Source organism: Mirounga leonina, unplaced genomic scaffold (genome assembly GCF_011800145.1).
Source record: "Mirounga leonina isolate KUSES-001 unplaced genomic scaffold, KU_Mleo_1.0 Mir_165, whole genome shotgun sequence".
NCBI lineage: Eukaryota > Metazoa > Chordata > Mammalia > Carnivora > Phocidae > Mirounga > Mirounga leonina.
In genome coordinates, this window is record NW_023270415.1 from 46160238 (window position 1) to 46178520 (window position 18283).

The window sequence follows — 18283 nt, forward strand, 5'->3', positions numbered from 1 at the left end:
GGGCACTAGAACATGTGAAGGCTATCTTAAAAAATCATATCTTCTATTTCTCTTGGGTTTGAGGAATCTAACACTTTGATGCATATACCTTACATAAATACATGTTTCACTTAATCTTGAGTGCTTCTACTCCTAGGCAAAGGAACAGCTTCAATGTCTTTGACTCATTCAACAAATTTGTATTGGGTGCTTGCTAAATACCAGCTGAGTCCCATGACAGTACCTGCCCTTTAAAGGCTCAATCTTCCTGGAGGAGAAGCAAGAGAACCTATCATTAAGGTCTCAGTTTAAAAAGATTTTCCTCTAGAAGGCTTTCGATGACTCCCTCAGTTCAGGAGAGATGTCCATCTTAGTAGGTACTTCCATTGTGCCCTGTGCTTCCATCACCACAGTTCTAATCACGGTCTTTTTTTTTTTTTAATTTTATTTATTTATTTGAGAGAGAGAGAATGAGAGACAGATAGCAAGAGAGGGAAGAGGGTCAGAGGGAGAAGCAGACCCCCCTCTGAGCAGGGAGCCTGATGTGGGACTCAATCCCGGGACTCCAGGATCATGACCTGAACCAAAGGCAGTTGCTTAACCAACCAACTGAGCCACCCAGGCGCCCTCTAATCATGGTCTTAATGACTGTCTTGTCTATCGCTTGTCTGTCCCTCCCATGACACTGTAAGCTCTAGGAGGGAAGACTATTTTGATCATGATCGTATCCTCAGGATTTAGCATAGCTCTTGGTAAGTGCTCAATAAGTACTTGCTGGATGGATATATCCTTCCAGTCTTTTTTCTATGGACACACACACACATATACATGCACACTTTAGATTAAATTATACTGTTTTCTAGTAGCTACATTTCTAAAAAATCAATAAGATGAATACCTTTTTCTATCATTGATTATTTTCCTACAGCATGATTTTTTTTTTTAAAGATTTTATCTATTTATTTGACAGAGAGAGACAGCAAGAGATGGAATACAAGCAGGGGGAGTGGGAGAGGGAGAAGCAGGCTTCCCTCTGAGCAGGAAGCCCGATGTGGGGCTCAATCCCAGGACCCTGGGACCATGACCTGAGCCAAAGGCAGACGCTTAACAACTGAGCCACCCAGGCACCCACCTACAGCATGATTTCTAATGGTTGCAGAGTATTCTATTCTATAGATGCGTAATAATTAAGTAAGTAATGTCCTGTTGTTGAACATCTGGGTTCTTCCCAATTTTTCACAATTCAGAACAATCTTAATCAAATATTGTTTTGAATTGTGAAAATTTGGGAAGAACCCAGATCTCAATTTCTAAGCATATTACCACAATCACTGCTGGGGGCGGGGGTGGAACATAACTTAGTGGTTAAGGGCATGAGCTTTAGCAACAGAATGCCTTGGTTCAAATTCCAGCTCTACCACTCAACTAACATCATGTTAGGAGTTCCTTAACCCTTCTGTGCCTTAGCTTCTTCATCTGTAAAATGGCAAGAATAACAGCTTTGACCCAATAGGATTCTTCTGAAGAATAAATTCATTGTTACATGAAAAGAATTAAGACAATATCTGGCAGATAGTAAACATTTAATAAGAGTAAGCCATATAAAAGTGAACTCAGTAAGATTTCGCCATACCAGGTAGAATGCTTTCCACCTAGCAAACTCTCTCAAGACCCAGTTAAATGTTATCTCTGCCGAGACTTCCCTGACCTACAACCCTCTCTGCATCATTCCTTCCTCAGTGCCAAAACTATACCTAGTTAGAACATGGATCATAATCAATACTATGTCATGATATTTGTTTTCCTGGGTGTCTCCCTCCTTGAGGGCAGGCAATGTGTTGTATTCACATTTTTATTCCTATGATCTAGCATAATGGTTGGCACATTAGAATGAACAAATTACCTCCTATAGCATGATTTTGACTAGTTACCTAGAATTATATGTCCTCCATTCTATGCCACAGACAAGATATTTAAATGAAGACCAAGGGCAGTCTTGAAGGAGAAACAGTCACACAGCTAAGGGTTGACTTTGAAGGAGTAGGTTTTTTTAAAATGCTTTTTGTGCAAGGTTTATTGCATTACCTCCTGCCCTAGTGGGGTTGGACTTACTTATATTCATAGTAGCAAAAATAATTCTGCCCACTCATAATAACTGCCTATTCTGGAAAAGAGACTCCACCTCCTTCCTAATTCTTAAAAAAATTATTTTAATATTGCTTACCTTGTGACAAATTTTGAAAAATTTTATCTCAAAACATTTTTTTCTGAGAAAATTTCTAAGGTGAGAATAGTACAAAAATTGTTCATCACAGAAAAGGTAGAAAACAGCTTCATGGTAAGTTGGAGAAAGTTTGGAAATAGATTTTATTGAACAATTACTAACTATATAGAATATAAATGCTGCAGAGTATTAGTATTGCATAATTCATACTTAGATTATAGGTGAATTGAAAGTATTAGCCTCTTAAATTCCAGTTTTATTTTGATTCTCTACCTTTATAATGGGATAAAATAGGCTGCTTGCCCAGAAATGAATCTGCTCCCTGGGGGAGAACTGAAGCAGAGTCTGGATGCCTACTTTTGGGTATTTCTAGACAACACTCCCATATTCAAGTCTAGATTAAAATACCTAGAAAGTCCTTTCTTCAACGCAAAGATGAAATATGGTTTCAATAAACACTTAAACCTAAAACTGCCTTTGCTCCTAACCACTTGTTCTTTCATTTATTTGTTTTGTTAAAAGTTTGGCCATTCTAATAGAAAAGCTCCTCTCATCTCTGTTGGTTTATTTTCTATAATCCTCTATCTTTGATTACATTGCTGGCAATACAGTTGGGAAGAATTCTGGTAAAGAGGTCTTGGTTAAAGTACTGAATATGGATGTTTTCAGGAAAAAATGTGTATGGTACATTTATAGAGGAGTGATATGCAAAAATGTAATTAACACTCTTCAGGAAGGTTCTCATTAAATCATAATATATGTGAATACGTTGAAAAATCCAATTCTATCATTTCAGGGCTCACTCTTACTCTTCACTGTATAATAAGAAATGTATCTAACTTAGAACAATGAACACCTCAATATTTACATATTGGTCTGAAGATGACAAAATTGGGATATCTTATACAAATCTTGTCTATAAAGTTACAGTTCAGAATCTGATGTGTTAATGGATTTCCCCCACAAAAAAAGGTGTTTTTTTTCCAACTTCCAATATAATACCTTATATTTTTGTACTTCTTGCCAAAAGAGTACACCATTTTCCAATAAATCTCCTTTTAAAGCCACAAACCGTTGAAATTGTCTTGCAGTAATTGGATTCAATAATGCTTTACGAAATGCAATGATTTCACAAGATGAAGATATCCACTTACTCTCCACAGGCTGTCCAAAGCAGAGAATACAGAAAATTAGCTGTATTCTAAAGTAATAATAAAGTTATTTATTAGGCTAAAAATTACCAACTTCAACCTCCTTTACTTTGGGCTGCTGAAATTTATGGCATGGATACAATAGAATTTGGCAACTTTTACCTCTCTGTTCTCTTTTTTGTGTCCTTTATATTTTTATGGCATCATTTTTTTAAGAGGTAGAGAGAAAAAGAAATGATTGGCTGATTCAGAACATATAACCACATTGTTTAAGAATGTTAAGAATCATTACAGTTTGGGACTATGGTGAAAAACTACATTTTAGTGCACTGCGAGAGTTCTGTGCTTAAACAGAAAAATGTAACCATAATGTTATGATTATATATTGTTACATCATTATTATGTATTTTATAACTACATATATTATATATGTATCATGTTATATATTAAATATAACTCTCCTGCCTTTTAAAAAGTAAGAACACTAGGACATTTAAGATATTTTTTCAAAATCTTAAAAAAAATTACCAATTAACCCTGTTAATTTAAACAGTAAATTTGCTGTGGAGCTTCTAACTAGAAAAAATATCATGTTTTCAGGTGAGACATCTTTATATTATTTTAATAAAAATTGTTATTAATACTTCCTAACAAGAAGAAAAATCATTAATACATTATTTTTAATAATAAACTGACAGGATTTATTTTACATAACAAAAAAGCCAGAAGGACCCATGGTGCTTTAGTAAGGCTTACAGTATGACTTAGTTTGTATCTTCACAGTTTTGAAATACAAGATGTCTACTTTCTAAATTTTGACCATTTTAGATCACACAGCCATCCCTCTTTAGCCTCTCAGATTAAAATACATAAGACCTAGATTTTATTGAATTTATTGAATAGGAAATTTTTTACTGGATAAATTTTATTGAAGTTTCCCAAATCTGAGTTTAGTCTACAATCATGCAAAGAAGCACCATTCCAAAGGCAATGTTTTAAATGAATTTGGGGATTATAGTAACAATCAGTCAAAACACATGCTAAACATTCATTACTGACAATGCATAAAATAAATTTCTTGAAACAAATCATATGCGACTATCAGCATAAGTGTTTGAGAGAGTTATGTAAAAAGCACTATGGGAACACAAAAGGAGTAACTCATTCTGCCTGGAGGAGTAAAAGCTTTGCAAAAGGTCCTTGAGGATGACATCTGAATTGGAAACTGAAAAGGGAAGCCAACACCAGGCAGTCTAGGTGAATAGCAGTGCCTTAACCCAGATAAAGTGATTAGATGCCGAACACTGTTTTAGTGAGGCACATGTCGTGTTCTCTGGTCAAAAAGTTAAGACCCCACCATATGTTCCATATTAAAATTACAGCCCTATAAATAGGAACAATTATGTATTAGACTGGGATGTTTATTTAAAACCCACTCAGCAAATAATGTTTTAAGACCTGCTTCTTAAGATACTAAAACATAGTAATTTAAACAGAAAATAACCATAATATATAATGCACAATAATATGAAATATAAACCCATCCTCCTTAGAATTTCAACAACAAAAAAATAAGCAAAAGACAACCATAGAATGGTTTATTTCCTTTCAAGAGGAAAATACAGAAAAAGAGCATCCTAACAGATACATATAATCCTCTAATAGTCAAATAAAATTTTATGTATGTAGGGGGTCACCTGGGACTAGTCTGACATTCCAGCAAGACCTGTAGAAGGATGAATACATATAAATTTGTAGGCTCAGAAAGAAGCCTGTGTTTATCATGCTTGTTAAGAAGCAAAATAGGCATTTTCTAGTAAAGTATCCTATTATAGTGGTTTAAATAATTGTCAGAATGAGTTTTTAATTCTTTTAAAGCCAAAATGTAATTCTCAACAGAGTATAATGCAAGATCATTTAACTTGCTCATTCTGTTGCATACTTATTTTTTTGTGCAATCCACTCTCAGTAATAAATAAATTACCATATGCTGAAATGAACAGCTTGTCTCAATAAATCCATCACAGGCAAAATAAACAAAAATGCATATTTAAAGTCTAATATTTAAAGCACACTTCTAGGGTTTAGCAGGTCGAGAGGGCTTTAAGAAGAGGGCTCTGGCAGAATCACTCTCCCCCCCAGATTCCATCAGCCAATTAAACAGAGTCGGTGGCTTAGAACGCAGTGTCTACAATGAGGGTCTTTGAACAAGTAGGGGAGGAAAAAAGTAATACTTTGACAGAGTGGAAGTTGCAAGAGGAAGAATATAACAAACACTACTTGCCTTCCAGACCCCGATTTTCCTTTCATGCTTCTGTAACAAGAGCTCTTCGGCTATGTCTCTCATCTGTACCTAAAAGCAAAACCAATTATTTTATCCCAGTTATTCAGAATGTCTACATTTTTTGACATCATTTACTAATTTAATAGTTTTTATTTTATTTTTTAAAAATATTTACTTATTTATTTTAGAGAGAGAGAGAGCATGAGTGGGGTGAGGGGCAGAGGGAAAGAGAGAGAGAGAATCCCAAGCAGACTCCGTGCTGACCACAGAGCCCGACATGGGGCTCAAGCCCACCATCCTGAGATCACAGAGCCAAAACCAACAGCTGGCCGCTCAACCAACTGCACCACCCAGGTGCCCCTAATTTAATAGCTTTTAAAAATGGGGTAAAGGTCAGCATGGAAAAGAGATGATGCAGTTTAGGACAAAAAGGATCAGACTTAGAAATGGAAGCCCTCCCTATGTACCTGAGCAAGTCACTCAAATTCTCTGAACAGTTTCCCCGTCTGCAAAATGAAGCTAATAATACCTAAGCGTGTTGCCCCAAATGTGGATAATAGTTCACTTTGGGTCCCATGGAAATTGAAGCTGGAGAGACAATTAGGAGTTCCCAAATTTTTGTGCTATTTTCCCAGCCACAACTAATTTTAGAAGAGCACAGAAGTAAAAACAAACTGAGGGTTCTAGAGGGGAGGGGGGTGGGAGGATGGATTAGCCTGGTGATGGGTATTGAGGAGGGCACGTTCTGCATGGAGCACTGGGTGTTATGCACAAACAATGAATCATGGAACACTACATCTAAAACTAATGATGTAATGTATGGGGATTAACATAAGAAAAAAAAAAGAGCACAGAAGTTATTCAATGCAGGGAGGAAATATAGTAGATATTTCTTGAGGTTATTGCCTATTCATAATATTTTCCCTTGGGAACCACTCCTACCAAATCTGTGCTATATGAATCCACCTCCCGGTCCACAGCAGATAGATCCAGGCATTGACCTAGAGAGACTAGTATTGGATCACAGCTGCTGCTTTTTGATAGCCACAGCTGGAGAAAAGATCCAGGAACTTCTGCTGGGTTTCCAGGGCTGTCCCAGCCCCTAGCCTTTCTAAAGCTTGGGTGTCTACTCTTCCCCTCCGTGTGTGAGATGTTCTAGCACCATTTTATAATAAATTCTCTCCTTTCTCTTTTGTCTTTGGCTTAAGGTTGCCAGAATCAGTTTATGTTATTGGCCACCCAAAGAACGCTAAGTAAATCAGGAAATGGTTATAAGTTACAATAAAGTTATTGTGGTCAACATAGTGAGAAAACATGGTAAATAATGTTTCAAATTAGTAAGCCAAAGCCTAAAGAAAGGAAATGAGGAAATTTGAGTTGTCTCAAAGCTTATTTCCAGGAACTTTGCCTAAAACAAGTGAGCACTTCTTCACACTATAAATTCTATTTTCCCAGCTGTATTGTGTTTTCCATAACTTAAGGTGCTCGTAAGACTAAGGATATTTCCACATAAGTAAGGCTCAAAGTATTTGATAAATTCAATATAGAGGGCAGTTCTTCTAGATTTTTCCTGATCAACACTAATGGCATGTGTTTTGCATACTAAAGTCCAAAATTACACCTTCTGTCCCTTTATGTTATTTTTGTAAAGATCAGGTTTGCCTTTTTTTTTTGGTGTGACAATGACATTTTAAATTATCAAAGTAACACATGCTTTTTATAAAGCATAAACAAAGCAAAAAACAAATAAAAACAAAAGAACACCCCATTTCACAAAGTAAAAAGTAAAAATCCTTCTTACTCCTCAGGGGGCAGATTCTTTTAGACCTTTTTCATAAACACAAATATAGATAGATAGATGGAAAAAGAAATACATAAATAGATATAGAGATATAAGAACGCGTAATGAGATTCTCTTCTATATACTGTTCTGCATCCTGCTTGTTTCACTGAAGAAATAATATCTTTCATGTCAGTACATGTGGAAATCTTTTTATATTTTAATCTCATTTTATAACCCCATTTTATATGGATAAGAACATGTAATGAGATTCTCTTCTATATACTGTTCTGCATCCTGCTTGTTTCACTCAAGAAATAATATCTTTCATATCAGTACATGTGGAAATCTCATTTTTATATTTTAATCTCATTTTATAACCCCATTTTATATGGAAATCTTCATAGTACAGAATTATCATAAAGCATTTAACTATTCCCCCTTGTACGTCCTTGCCCGTTTATATGAGGACTTAATAACAATATAAAAAATAACAACTAGATTAATAAGTAATATTTGAGTGTTTGCTGTGTGCCAGGTACCACGCTAAGAAACTAAACATACATTCTTTCATTTCATCTTCACAACTATCTTATGAAGCAATTACTCTTTTTAACCCCAGTTATTTTTCAAATGAGGAAACAAAGGTTATAAAACTTAAAGTTGTAGGGGCGCCTGGCTGGCTCAGTCAAGAAGAGTATGAGACTCTTGATCTTGGGGTCATGAATTCAAGACCCATGTTCGATGTAGAGATTATTTAAAGTTAAAATAAATAAATAAATAAATAAATATTTACTTAAAGAAAAACAACAAAAAACCTTAAAGTTGTACAGTTAATACATGGCAGGGTTGAGGCAAACCTTGGGAAGGCTAACTCCATGCTCTTAACCACTGTGCCATAGAAGTACAATAACTGGGCTAATGGGTAGACACATTTGATGTTTTAAGAGGTACTGCTGATTGTTATCCAAAGATTACGCTGATATACCTTTATCTTTTGACGTGCTGCAAACTGTTCACTTGCAAGAAACAATGGCAACCACATGTTTTCTAGCTTATTGAGGACATGCTTCTGAACTTCAAGTAGAACAGGTGCATCTAGCTGCTCATGGAGCATCTTTCCCCAGCCACCACTTAAATTCATTATCTAAGAAAATACAAAGGAAACAGAAAAACTGCAAACTTCTGTTTTAGTGAAGAAACACTAATAGTCATTAATTTATCCATTCACCCCCAAACCATTTGCTGAGCACACACTAGGTAGCACAACTGTCATTTTCTGAAAGATATCTCCTGGCTATACCGTGGATGGTAAAGACACATAACTCCCCTAACATCAAACAGATAATTGTGGTTTATCTGATTGTTGTTTTAGATGTATGATTTTGCTCATGATATAGTTCAGAGAACACAGGAGTGGGATTTTTAGCCCATGTGACCACAAGCAATGCCATTTTTCTCTCCATGGCCTCAGCATCTTCAACTGTGAAATGGGGGTAATTATTAGTCTATGAGTTCTAAGTGCTCTTCCAGGTCTAATAGTCTATGAATCTGTGATTCTGGTCAAACTGACTAGTTGGAGAAAGCATTTTCTTTTGCGTATGGGGAAATTGGGGCATGAATTAGTTAGGAGACAACATTGACCCAGAAATTTTAAATAGACACAAACAAATGTTGGGTTGAACTTGGTGGGATGAGGGTGGGGCTAGCAATGCAGGGCTGCCCCAACAACTTCACAGAAGAAAACAGAAGCAGCAGAAATAGAGAGAGATCAGGTTATACAGAGAACAGTCTCTGACCTGAACAGGTGACACCTTTTACAAAACACAATTTCTTTGTGACCCAGATCTTCCTTCTGTATAAGTATCAGCTTCAACAAGCTATGAATGGCTATTTCCTGCTTTAATCATTCTGTTTTCTCCCTGTTTCTGTGTATACACCTTTCAAAACTTCTGGACCCCTCACTGGAAAAATTAGCTTCTTCTTAGTTCCCCTTTGAATAATAAAATAAATCAAATCCTACTAATAAAATAATTGTTTTGCATAAAAACAAAAGAGAAACCCTCTTAGCCATCCTTTAATAATACTGATTTTTTATATAAAAAAGGAAGAAAGAAGAAAAAGAGAAAAGACTGCTTTGCTCGTCAAAGAGCAAACTTAGCCACCCAACTGAAATTAGAACTAGCAAGATCTACATGGAACATAATGTGATGTGGATGTGCTTAAGTATAAAATAAGTAAACAAAAAATAAAAGTAAAGCCAAAGATGAGGAAGAAAGGCCATTGGGAAAACTCTTCTGGAGTAAACACAATCATTTGCTATGATAGCAATGGGTAACTTTTTCCACTGAATTTGAACTTCTTAGCATGTTCTAGTATGGAGGGCTCACACAGTAGCATCATATACCACAAAACCTCATACAATGTAGCACAAGCCAAAGAGAAAACAAATGCCTTCCATGTGTTTATTTCATAGTTGTGCTTATTGAGATACCCAACACTTTTGCTAATACAGCCCAGATTTGTATCTCAGGGAACTGATGTGATGGCAAGGCATTTTGTCAAGGTTGCTTAATTTCAGAATTTCTTCTCCCTCTTATTCCCAAAAACTTTTGCTTATTTTACACCTGGAAGATCTAACTTTTTAATTTGGTGTACCCTACTTATGAACACTTCTGAATTTTTCTTTAATTTACTGAATTTAGCATTAATCTGAAATTTGTATTTTATAAATGTACACCATTAGGATATGCATCCTTTTAAACTACCAAAATAAAGATATCAAACACTATACATTTGATCTCCAGGTAGTAATGTGGTACTAGCAAACTTCAAATTAATTATAACACTTAATTCTTTATATTTCAAAAGCATAAAAATTGAGCCATATTTCATGATAAAATTGTTACTTGAACACTTAGTCGCACTGCTGAATTCCAATCTGACCTTTTTGCCATAAATAATAACACCACATAGTATAATAATGACATATAGTAATAATGACAGTAATAATATAATAAATGATGACACCATCTATCACAGGCACTCATATTTGCTGAATGAATGGATGACTGGATGAATAAAAGCTATTTTTACTCTATAAACTACTTTTAAAAATAACATAGTTTTATAGTATACTTGAGTGAATTTTAAAGGCATTTAATTTGTAGATACTTAGAAATAGCTTAAAAAGTAAGATATCCAAAATGTCTAACATATAAATCATGAAAGCAAAAGACAAAAAAGACGACTTTCAGGTTGTTGGCAAAAAGAAATAAATTACTGGTTTTCAAACACAATGACTTCACACCAGTCAGAATGGCTAAAATTAACAAGTGAGGAAACAACAGATGTTGGTGAGGATGCAGAGAAAGGGGAACCCTCCTACACTATTAGTGGGAATGCAAGCTGGTGCAGTCACTCTGGAAAACAGTATGGAGGTTCCTCAAAAAGTTGAAAATAGAGGGCGCCTGGGTGGCTCAGTTGGTTAAGCGACTGCCTTCGGCTCAGGTCATGATCCTGGAGTGCCAGGATCGAGTCCCACATTGGGCTCCCTGCTCAGTGGGGGTCTGCTTCTCCCTCTGACCCTCTTCCCTCTCGTGCTCTCTGTCTCTCATTCTCTCTCTCTCAAATAAATAAATAAAATCTTAAAAAAAAAAAAGTTGAAAATAGAGCTACCCTACGACCCAGCAATTGTACTACTAATACAAATGTAGTGATCCAAAGAGGCACCTGCACCCCAATGTTTATAGCAGCAATGTCCACAATAACTAAACTATGGAAAGAGCCCAGGTGTCCATCAACAGATGAATGGATAAAGAAGATGTGGTATATATACACAATGGAATACTATTCAGCCATCAAAAAATGAAGTCTTGCCATTTGCAATGACATGGATGGAACTAAAGGGTATTATGTTAAGCGAAATAAGTCAATCAGAGAAAGACAAGTATCATATGATCTCAGTTATATGTGGAATTTAAGAAACAAAACAGAGGATCATAGGGGAAGGGAGGGAAAAATAAAACAAGACGAAATCAGAGAGTGAGACAAACCATAAGAGACTCTTAATCATAGGAGACAAACTAAGGGTTGCTGGAGGGGAGGGTGGGTAGGGGGATGGGGTAACTGGGTGATGGACATTAAGGACGGCATGTGATGTAATGACACTGGGTATCATATAAGACTGATGAATCACTGAACTCTACCTCTGAAACTAATAATATACTATATGTTAACTAATTGAATTTAAATTTAAAAAATTACTGGTTTTCATACTTCAACAAAGAAAATATGTTTACATATTGATACCTGGTCCTGCTGATATAGAGAAGCTGGACTTTGGGGGCCAAAGAAATATTTTTTATTAAGGTATTTGTTTTTAATATATATAGATTTTGCTTCCCTTTGCGTTCGGTCTCCATAAACTATTCTTCGGAACTGTTCAATGTCTGTCCAGCACATAAGGTCCATACTAAAAAGAAAACAAAAACAAAGTACAGCCCTTTTTATTTTTTTTCTCTGAATTCTACTAACCCACCAAACAAGTTGTTGTCCTGACTAGTTAGCAGAACTGTTTAGATCATGAAACTAATGAGTTCAATAATATGTCTCATCCTGGCTAAATATATGAATGAACACAGAAGTACTGGGATCAGAAAAGAATCTACCACTGTTTTTGATAGGGCCTCAGAGTTTCTCCTATAACAATGGACTCGTATCGTTGATGTTAAATCTGCTATAATTTCTACCTACTGCATGTATATTTGGCAACATGCTAAATTCACAACAATTTTCATCAATAAGAAGGGAAACTATGTATGTGCAATTTGGCTCCAGGTCTAAACCTTTTCTACTAATTTGGGAGAAAATTATTAGAAAAATATATAATCAATATTTCAGTTTATATTAGATACATATGTCATAAGGTTCCAAGATTCTGTGCAAAACTACAATGTTTCATTTATGTATTAGCTAATAAAAATTACAACGTATTACAGTAAAACTTCAATAGCTTAGAAAAATATAAAGGAGATACTTTTCAGAAATACTAATTAAAGCACCTGTCTAGAAAAATGTGAAAGAAAGAAACAGTAGAAAAGCAAAAGAATAAACCACACTGGTGTTTTTATTTAGCCAATGCTAAAACTACTACAAATCTTGTTTGACTATTTAAAATAACATTTGGGAGGTTACTATTATTAAAATGCACTCCCCAGCAAAAAGTTACCCATACAGATTTCAGATAGGTATGCTCATTACTTTTTACTGTCATGGGTGAAATCTAGCACCAAATCACTTTTATAATACATTGGATCAAAGTAGCTTAGAAAAAGGATGTTTAAAGAGAGAAATACATTTTAAAATGTTTATGTTCTTTACCTTGAAGAATGAGCCTCAAGAAACTGACGGAAATGTTCAAACTCCAGTCTGTTGTTAAGCAGGTCATTAAAATTAAAGTGCTTATATTCTTCAGGAACATTATTCCAGTATTCTGTTTTTTTAGAGACCTCAGGAAGCCGTGAAATACCAGTTCCAATTTCACCAGTAGTGTCCTGGTGAAATAATACTTTTAACAAAAAAATCTCTTAAATGCAGCAAATTATTTTCCCAATTTAAAAAGGGAAACAAATAAAAATGAATAATTAGGTCAACACCATCTAACAATGCAATGGTAGAAGTGGGTGAAGAATCTAGAATCTAGAATCTGGCTCTAACTCCTATCAAATTCTATTCTGTTCCTTGCTGTTTCATTCTCTTCTTTTTAGGAACACTTAGTAAACATTTACTATATATTTCCTTATAAAATATTTAATTTTCTTATTTTTGTTAGTATAAGAGTAATGTATCTTTTGTAATAAGAAAACAAAAGGCATACATACTACTTACTACCCCACTCAGAGATAACTATAGCTGACATTTTCAAATACAAATCTTCTAGTCTTTTTTGCATACACACATGTAGATTATTAAAAACCAAGATAGGACTGTACAACTATGTATGGTTTTGTAACTTAGTTCTTTTTCTTAACAATGTATTATGAACATAAAATGTTCTTTTATTTATAACAATTTTGAAAGTTATAGAGTAAAACAAAATACTTTTCTAATAGTACATCCTTTACATGTAAACTTCTTCATATAAAAGTTAATTTTTAGGTGTTTTTAAGACTTGCTGTTTTGCATTTTATAAGCTCTATTTAAGGGCAAAGAGCTAGAGAAGCTTATTCTTTGAAAAACCTTTCCTCTCCTTATGGAATACCTTATATAATTAATTCATCCCTCTATTTGTGTTTGAAAAGCATCAGACCATGAGAGAAACCACCAATATTTAAAAAATCAATTTCCAATATGGAGAAGGATTATGGGGAGAATTATACATTTTAGTTCGTAAATTTTAAAACACAACTTAAAATACAACTAAAATGCTACATTTTAAATGTTCATAAGGTTTAAAACACTTAAAATACAAGTTTATGAACATTTTCATTATGTTTAAAATACAATAAAATGTGCTACTTTTTTTGGCTTTTTATATAGTCTTTCCAAGATACTAATTAGTGGTTTCTCAAATAAAGAATTTCTTTGTTAAAAAGGCAACTATCATGAAGATTACATTTAACTATCTGAGCCACCCAGGCACCCCGTCATGAAGGTTACATTTAAAAAACAACTTTACTGTTTGTGTAAAATTTTATTGTAAAAGAGTAAAAATTTGAGATAGGCACAAAGGACAAAGTAAAACTATCACCTGAAAAAAAATATATATCACTTGAAATCTTACCACTCAGAGCTAACTGTCTTCAACATTTTGGTGAACATCTAGATATCTTACATGTATGAATATATGTATATAAATAGGATTATATGATATCAGTATTTTTGTTGCCCACATTTTTATATAATAATATGTCCTGGGCATTCTCCATGTTGATAAATATGAATATGAACTGTCACTTGTATGTAGATATACACATTTCATTTTATGGCTTTCAGGACCTACCATGGTTTATGTAGCTAATCCAAAAGTTGCAAATTTATAAATCAAAATAACACTTTACTATCCTAGTCAATCCTATGATCTTTTTACTGACTCCCCCAAACCCTTTCCATATTTTTTCCTTTATTGTTTTGCCTATTGCTGTCACACGACAGTTCCTTTTCTGTTTGGAAAATTCCATGTAACTCTTTTTTGAATTGACAATGAAGAGAGCTTCTGCCACACAGAAAATAACCAGAAACGTTCCAAGGAATAACGTGGCTTGAAGGCTCTTAACTAAGGCAGGCAAGTGGCTTGACTCCCTATGCTACCTCGTCTGCTTTGTTCTGGCTTTGTTGTTAAATGTGTCAACATAAAGTGACACCTGTCAAAGGCAGCCTGCTAGGCAAAGAAGTAGCAGAAAAATGAAACTGCCTATCCCCTACTTTATCAGGACATTAGCTCCTCAAGATAGGATTTCCCTGCCCCCCGACCCCATGCCAATATATACAGTGGTAATCCCTCCAGGATAAAAAGTTGGTTTTTCTTTTTTTTTTTTTTTTAAGATTTTATTTATTTATTTGACAGAGAGAGACAGTGAGAGAGGGAACACAAGCAGGCAGAGTAGGAGAGGGAGAGGCAGGCTCCCCGCCGAGCAGAGAGCCCGATGCGGGGCTCGATCCCAGGACCCTGGGATCATGACCTGAGCCGAAGGCAGACGCTTAACGACTGAGCCACCCAGGCACCCCGAAAGTTGGTTTTTCTAAGTAGAGAGCTATCTTACCTCAGTTTTCTTGGAAAACGTCTCTTTATGCAAAGCCTGTAGCTTTCTGAAGTATGTGGAATCTAGCTGTCGAGTTTCTTCCATCAGCCCCACCTAATAAAACAATAATAAAGCTCATAACATCAATAGAATGTACATTATGAAAAAGTGGGGGAAAGAATGCACAATTTGCCAATAACAGTGGGCTAAAAAAATGAATACACTTGCCAATAAAGTAAATTAGTTTGGAGGCAAAAGCAGGAAGAGCAACGTAAAAATATTAACTACAGCAAACTCAGACTTCACATGCTATGTAATGATATAGTGACACCAGAGATCATTCCTCCTTTCGGGACACCCCATGTGAACTAACAAACACTGCACACATGTTGGGTCACACTGCCATTTTCTATTCATTATAACAGGATAATAGTCACGAAGGCAGGCATTGCTAGCTTCAGGGACCAAATAATCCAGAGTAGAACAAGAAATGACCGCAATCCATTGTTAATAGTCTGTGAGCTAAGGTTTTGTTGCTGTAGCAAGAGAGGGGAGAGTCATTCATCAGATTAACCTCATCATAGGTATCAGCCTGCAGAGTATGTATTGTACTGTTTTAGATAGGAAGGAGAACAATCTCATTCTCCATTTCTCTATTCCGGGGAAAAAAATCAGTTTGGCAGACTGAGAACTTTCTACATTTAATGACTAGCTTTGATTATCCTTTTTGGGAAAGAGTCTACATAATCCAGTCAACTGGACTTTTAGAGAAATCCTCTGAGCTGAATTTAAGGAAGTTTCTAGTTTATTATTAAAAAGAGTATATAATTTTCCCACACATAAGAGTCATTACCAATGCCAAAACTTTTTCATTTAGGGACTTTAGTTATAATTCTAAATCTTTTTTTTTTTTTTTAACATCTCAGGACCCTATCTCAGGTCCATTTTCCTCCATGCCATACATTTTATTTAAAATAATGACTGGAGAGAATTTTTTTAAAAATTCATACAATAGCCTAATTTTTCTAGTGTAATAGATGTATTTTTGTAGTAGAGAAGATGTAATGCTAATTTTTGAGGACAAAGAGAAATCAGGAAGGAAAATTTAATTTTGATCACTGAATTTAGTAAGCCTTAAGAGTTGTTCAGTCATAATCCAATAAGGTAATTCTATCCAAGGTGCTTTGGTATTAATTTTATCTTAATTTACCTAACCTATTCTTTCTGGGAGAAGACATGACTAAGAGGTCATTGAACAGATAGGAACAAAGAATAGCAATACGAAGACAGCAGAGTTCCACCGGGAGTGACCTGATGTAGAGGGTACATGCATTGACTTCATGGAAAAAATGCCCATTACTTGTTCGAATCTGTAACTCAAAATAAATATTGAAAGAAATTTCCTCCACTCATCAATAAGAATAGTGAAAATATTCAAGCACTGAGACTTATTTGGAATTAAAAAAGATATGTTGAAACTTCTATCCAATCAGTCTGACCTGATGAACATCTGGGGTACCTTAAAACAGCAACACTGACGTTACAGAATGTATTTTCCACAATACATACAAAACATTTCTATTTTCCATGGGTGCAATATTTACCATAACTCATCCAGTATAAAATTAAATGGGCCTTTTCCATTAATCAAAATTAAGGCCACTGCTAAGAAATGGCAAGAAGAGACAAAGCCAGTACATTATCATGGCATATTTTGTTGGTTCACAGGAAACCAAAACTCAGATTTCTCTCTGCTGACATATTTGTACAGGGAACCAAAGATGACAAAGATTTTAGTCTTTTGTTAGGAGACAACAGAGAAACTGGCAAAAAATGAAGTTAATAAATACTTTCACAGCTTCAATTTTGAGCCTGCCAAATCTTAACTCTGAGTGCCTGGCCCATATGAGACCTTTTTCAGTTTTTCTCTTGTAAGTTAAAATGTCACTTATCATCAGTTTTGTAGTAAACCTGAATGGTCACACACCATGTCTTAGTGCCACAGTACCTTTCCAAAAGCAACTTGGTCTAATTTTACCATCTTTGTCCAGGGCTCAAGAAGGAGGAGAAGGATATATTCTTCTGCTTTGTCAAAAAGGTCTTCAAATGGTGGCTGTATTTTCATATAGATTTCTTTTTTCTTTTCCTGTTGGAGTCCAATGTCAAGAGTAGCCGAAGGAGCAATGTATGTGGCAAAAAGATACTAAGGGAGAAGGGGGAGAAAGAAAGGAGAGGATGTTGGGAGAAACCATAATGGTGAGTGGATTCCTCATTTAAGGCATTTAAAAAAGGTAAGAGAAGGGAAACAAGCTCAAGTGATGTTTTTTCTTGAAAAGATGCATAAAACTACTTACGTCAAAGCAGTGTGTTTATTCAAAAGGCTTCTCTTTACTTTTCCTATTTCTTCAGCAGTAATTAGTCAATTTGCCAGTGGATCTTACACAAGAGCATATCATTTGGATATTCCAATTTTTTATCAGATTACTTCCATGTATTATTATGATTGATTCCAGGTTATAGGTCTCCTTTTCTCTTTATGTTAACAATATTTCTAACACTTCAGTGCTACCTCCCAAAATGGTTTGAAATGCCCATTTGGAAACAAGAGGCAAGAATACACTAGGGCTGAAAAACTGGCTATCAGTCTTCTAGTATAGAGACCCAAAAGACTACCTGCCCTACCCAACTGAGCTGCAGAGTTCTTAAAACTGTTACTAATTATCTCTTTCTGCTGTAAAAATATCTCCATCTGATGTCCAATGCTGTGGGAGAGATATGAGAAGGAAGTAGGAGTGAGTGGAGAGATAAACAGATACGCATGGAATTTCTAGCTTCCTAGAAAAAGCTGCGTAAATGTCTATTCCATTCTACTCATTTGTCTTTTCTCTAAATAATAGCTATTTACATCTGAGAAGTAATTTAATAACAGTTTACTTTTAAAATATTACATATTGAATGTCATGCCCTGTGTATCAGATTTAAATGTAGTTTTATGAACAATATCTAATTAATTGTATTCAATTTTAATTTTATTTTTTTAGTTTTGGACCTGATAATGTCCAGATTCAACTCAGGCGATAGATAGATAGATAGATAGATAGATAGATAGATAGATAGATAGAT

At 35.0% G+C, this 18283-nt stretch overlaps 1 protein-coding gene across 11 annotated transcripts in view; it reads right to left on the minus strand.

Moving 5' to 3' along the window:
- RGS22 (regulator of G protein signaling 22) overlaps nt 1–18283 on the minus strand; it is a 122104-nt gene that overhangs the window by 11571 nt on the left and 92250 nt on the right. For 9 of the 11 annotated variants that reach the window (XM_035011628.1, XM_035011623.1, XM_035011626.1 and 6 more), the window contains 7 exons: nt 17169–17363; nt 15182–15274; nt 12801–12973; nt 11730–11892; nt 8407–8565; nt 5639–5707; nt 3206–3367 (listed from right to left, as the gene is read on the minus strand). In XM_035011628.1, the coding sequence (XP_034867519.1) occupies nt 3206–3367; nt 5639–5707; nt 8407–8565; nt 11730–11892; nt 12801–12973; nt 15182–15274; nt 17169–17363 (1014 nt within the window). The remainder of the gene's footprint in view (nt 1–3205; nt 3368–5638; nt 5708–8406; nt 8566–11729; nt 11893–12800; nt 12974–15181; nt 15275–17168; nt 17364–18283) is intronic. The other 2 variants (XM_035011624.1, XM_035011631.1) reach the window with 2 other exon arrangements.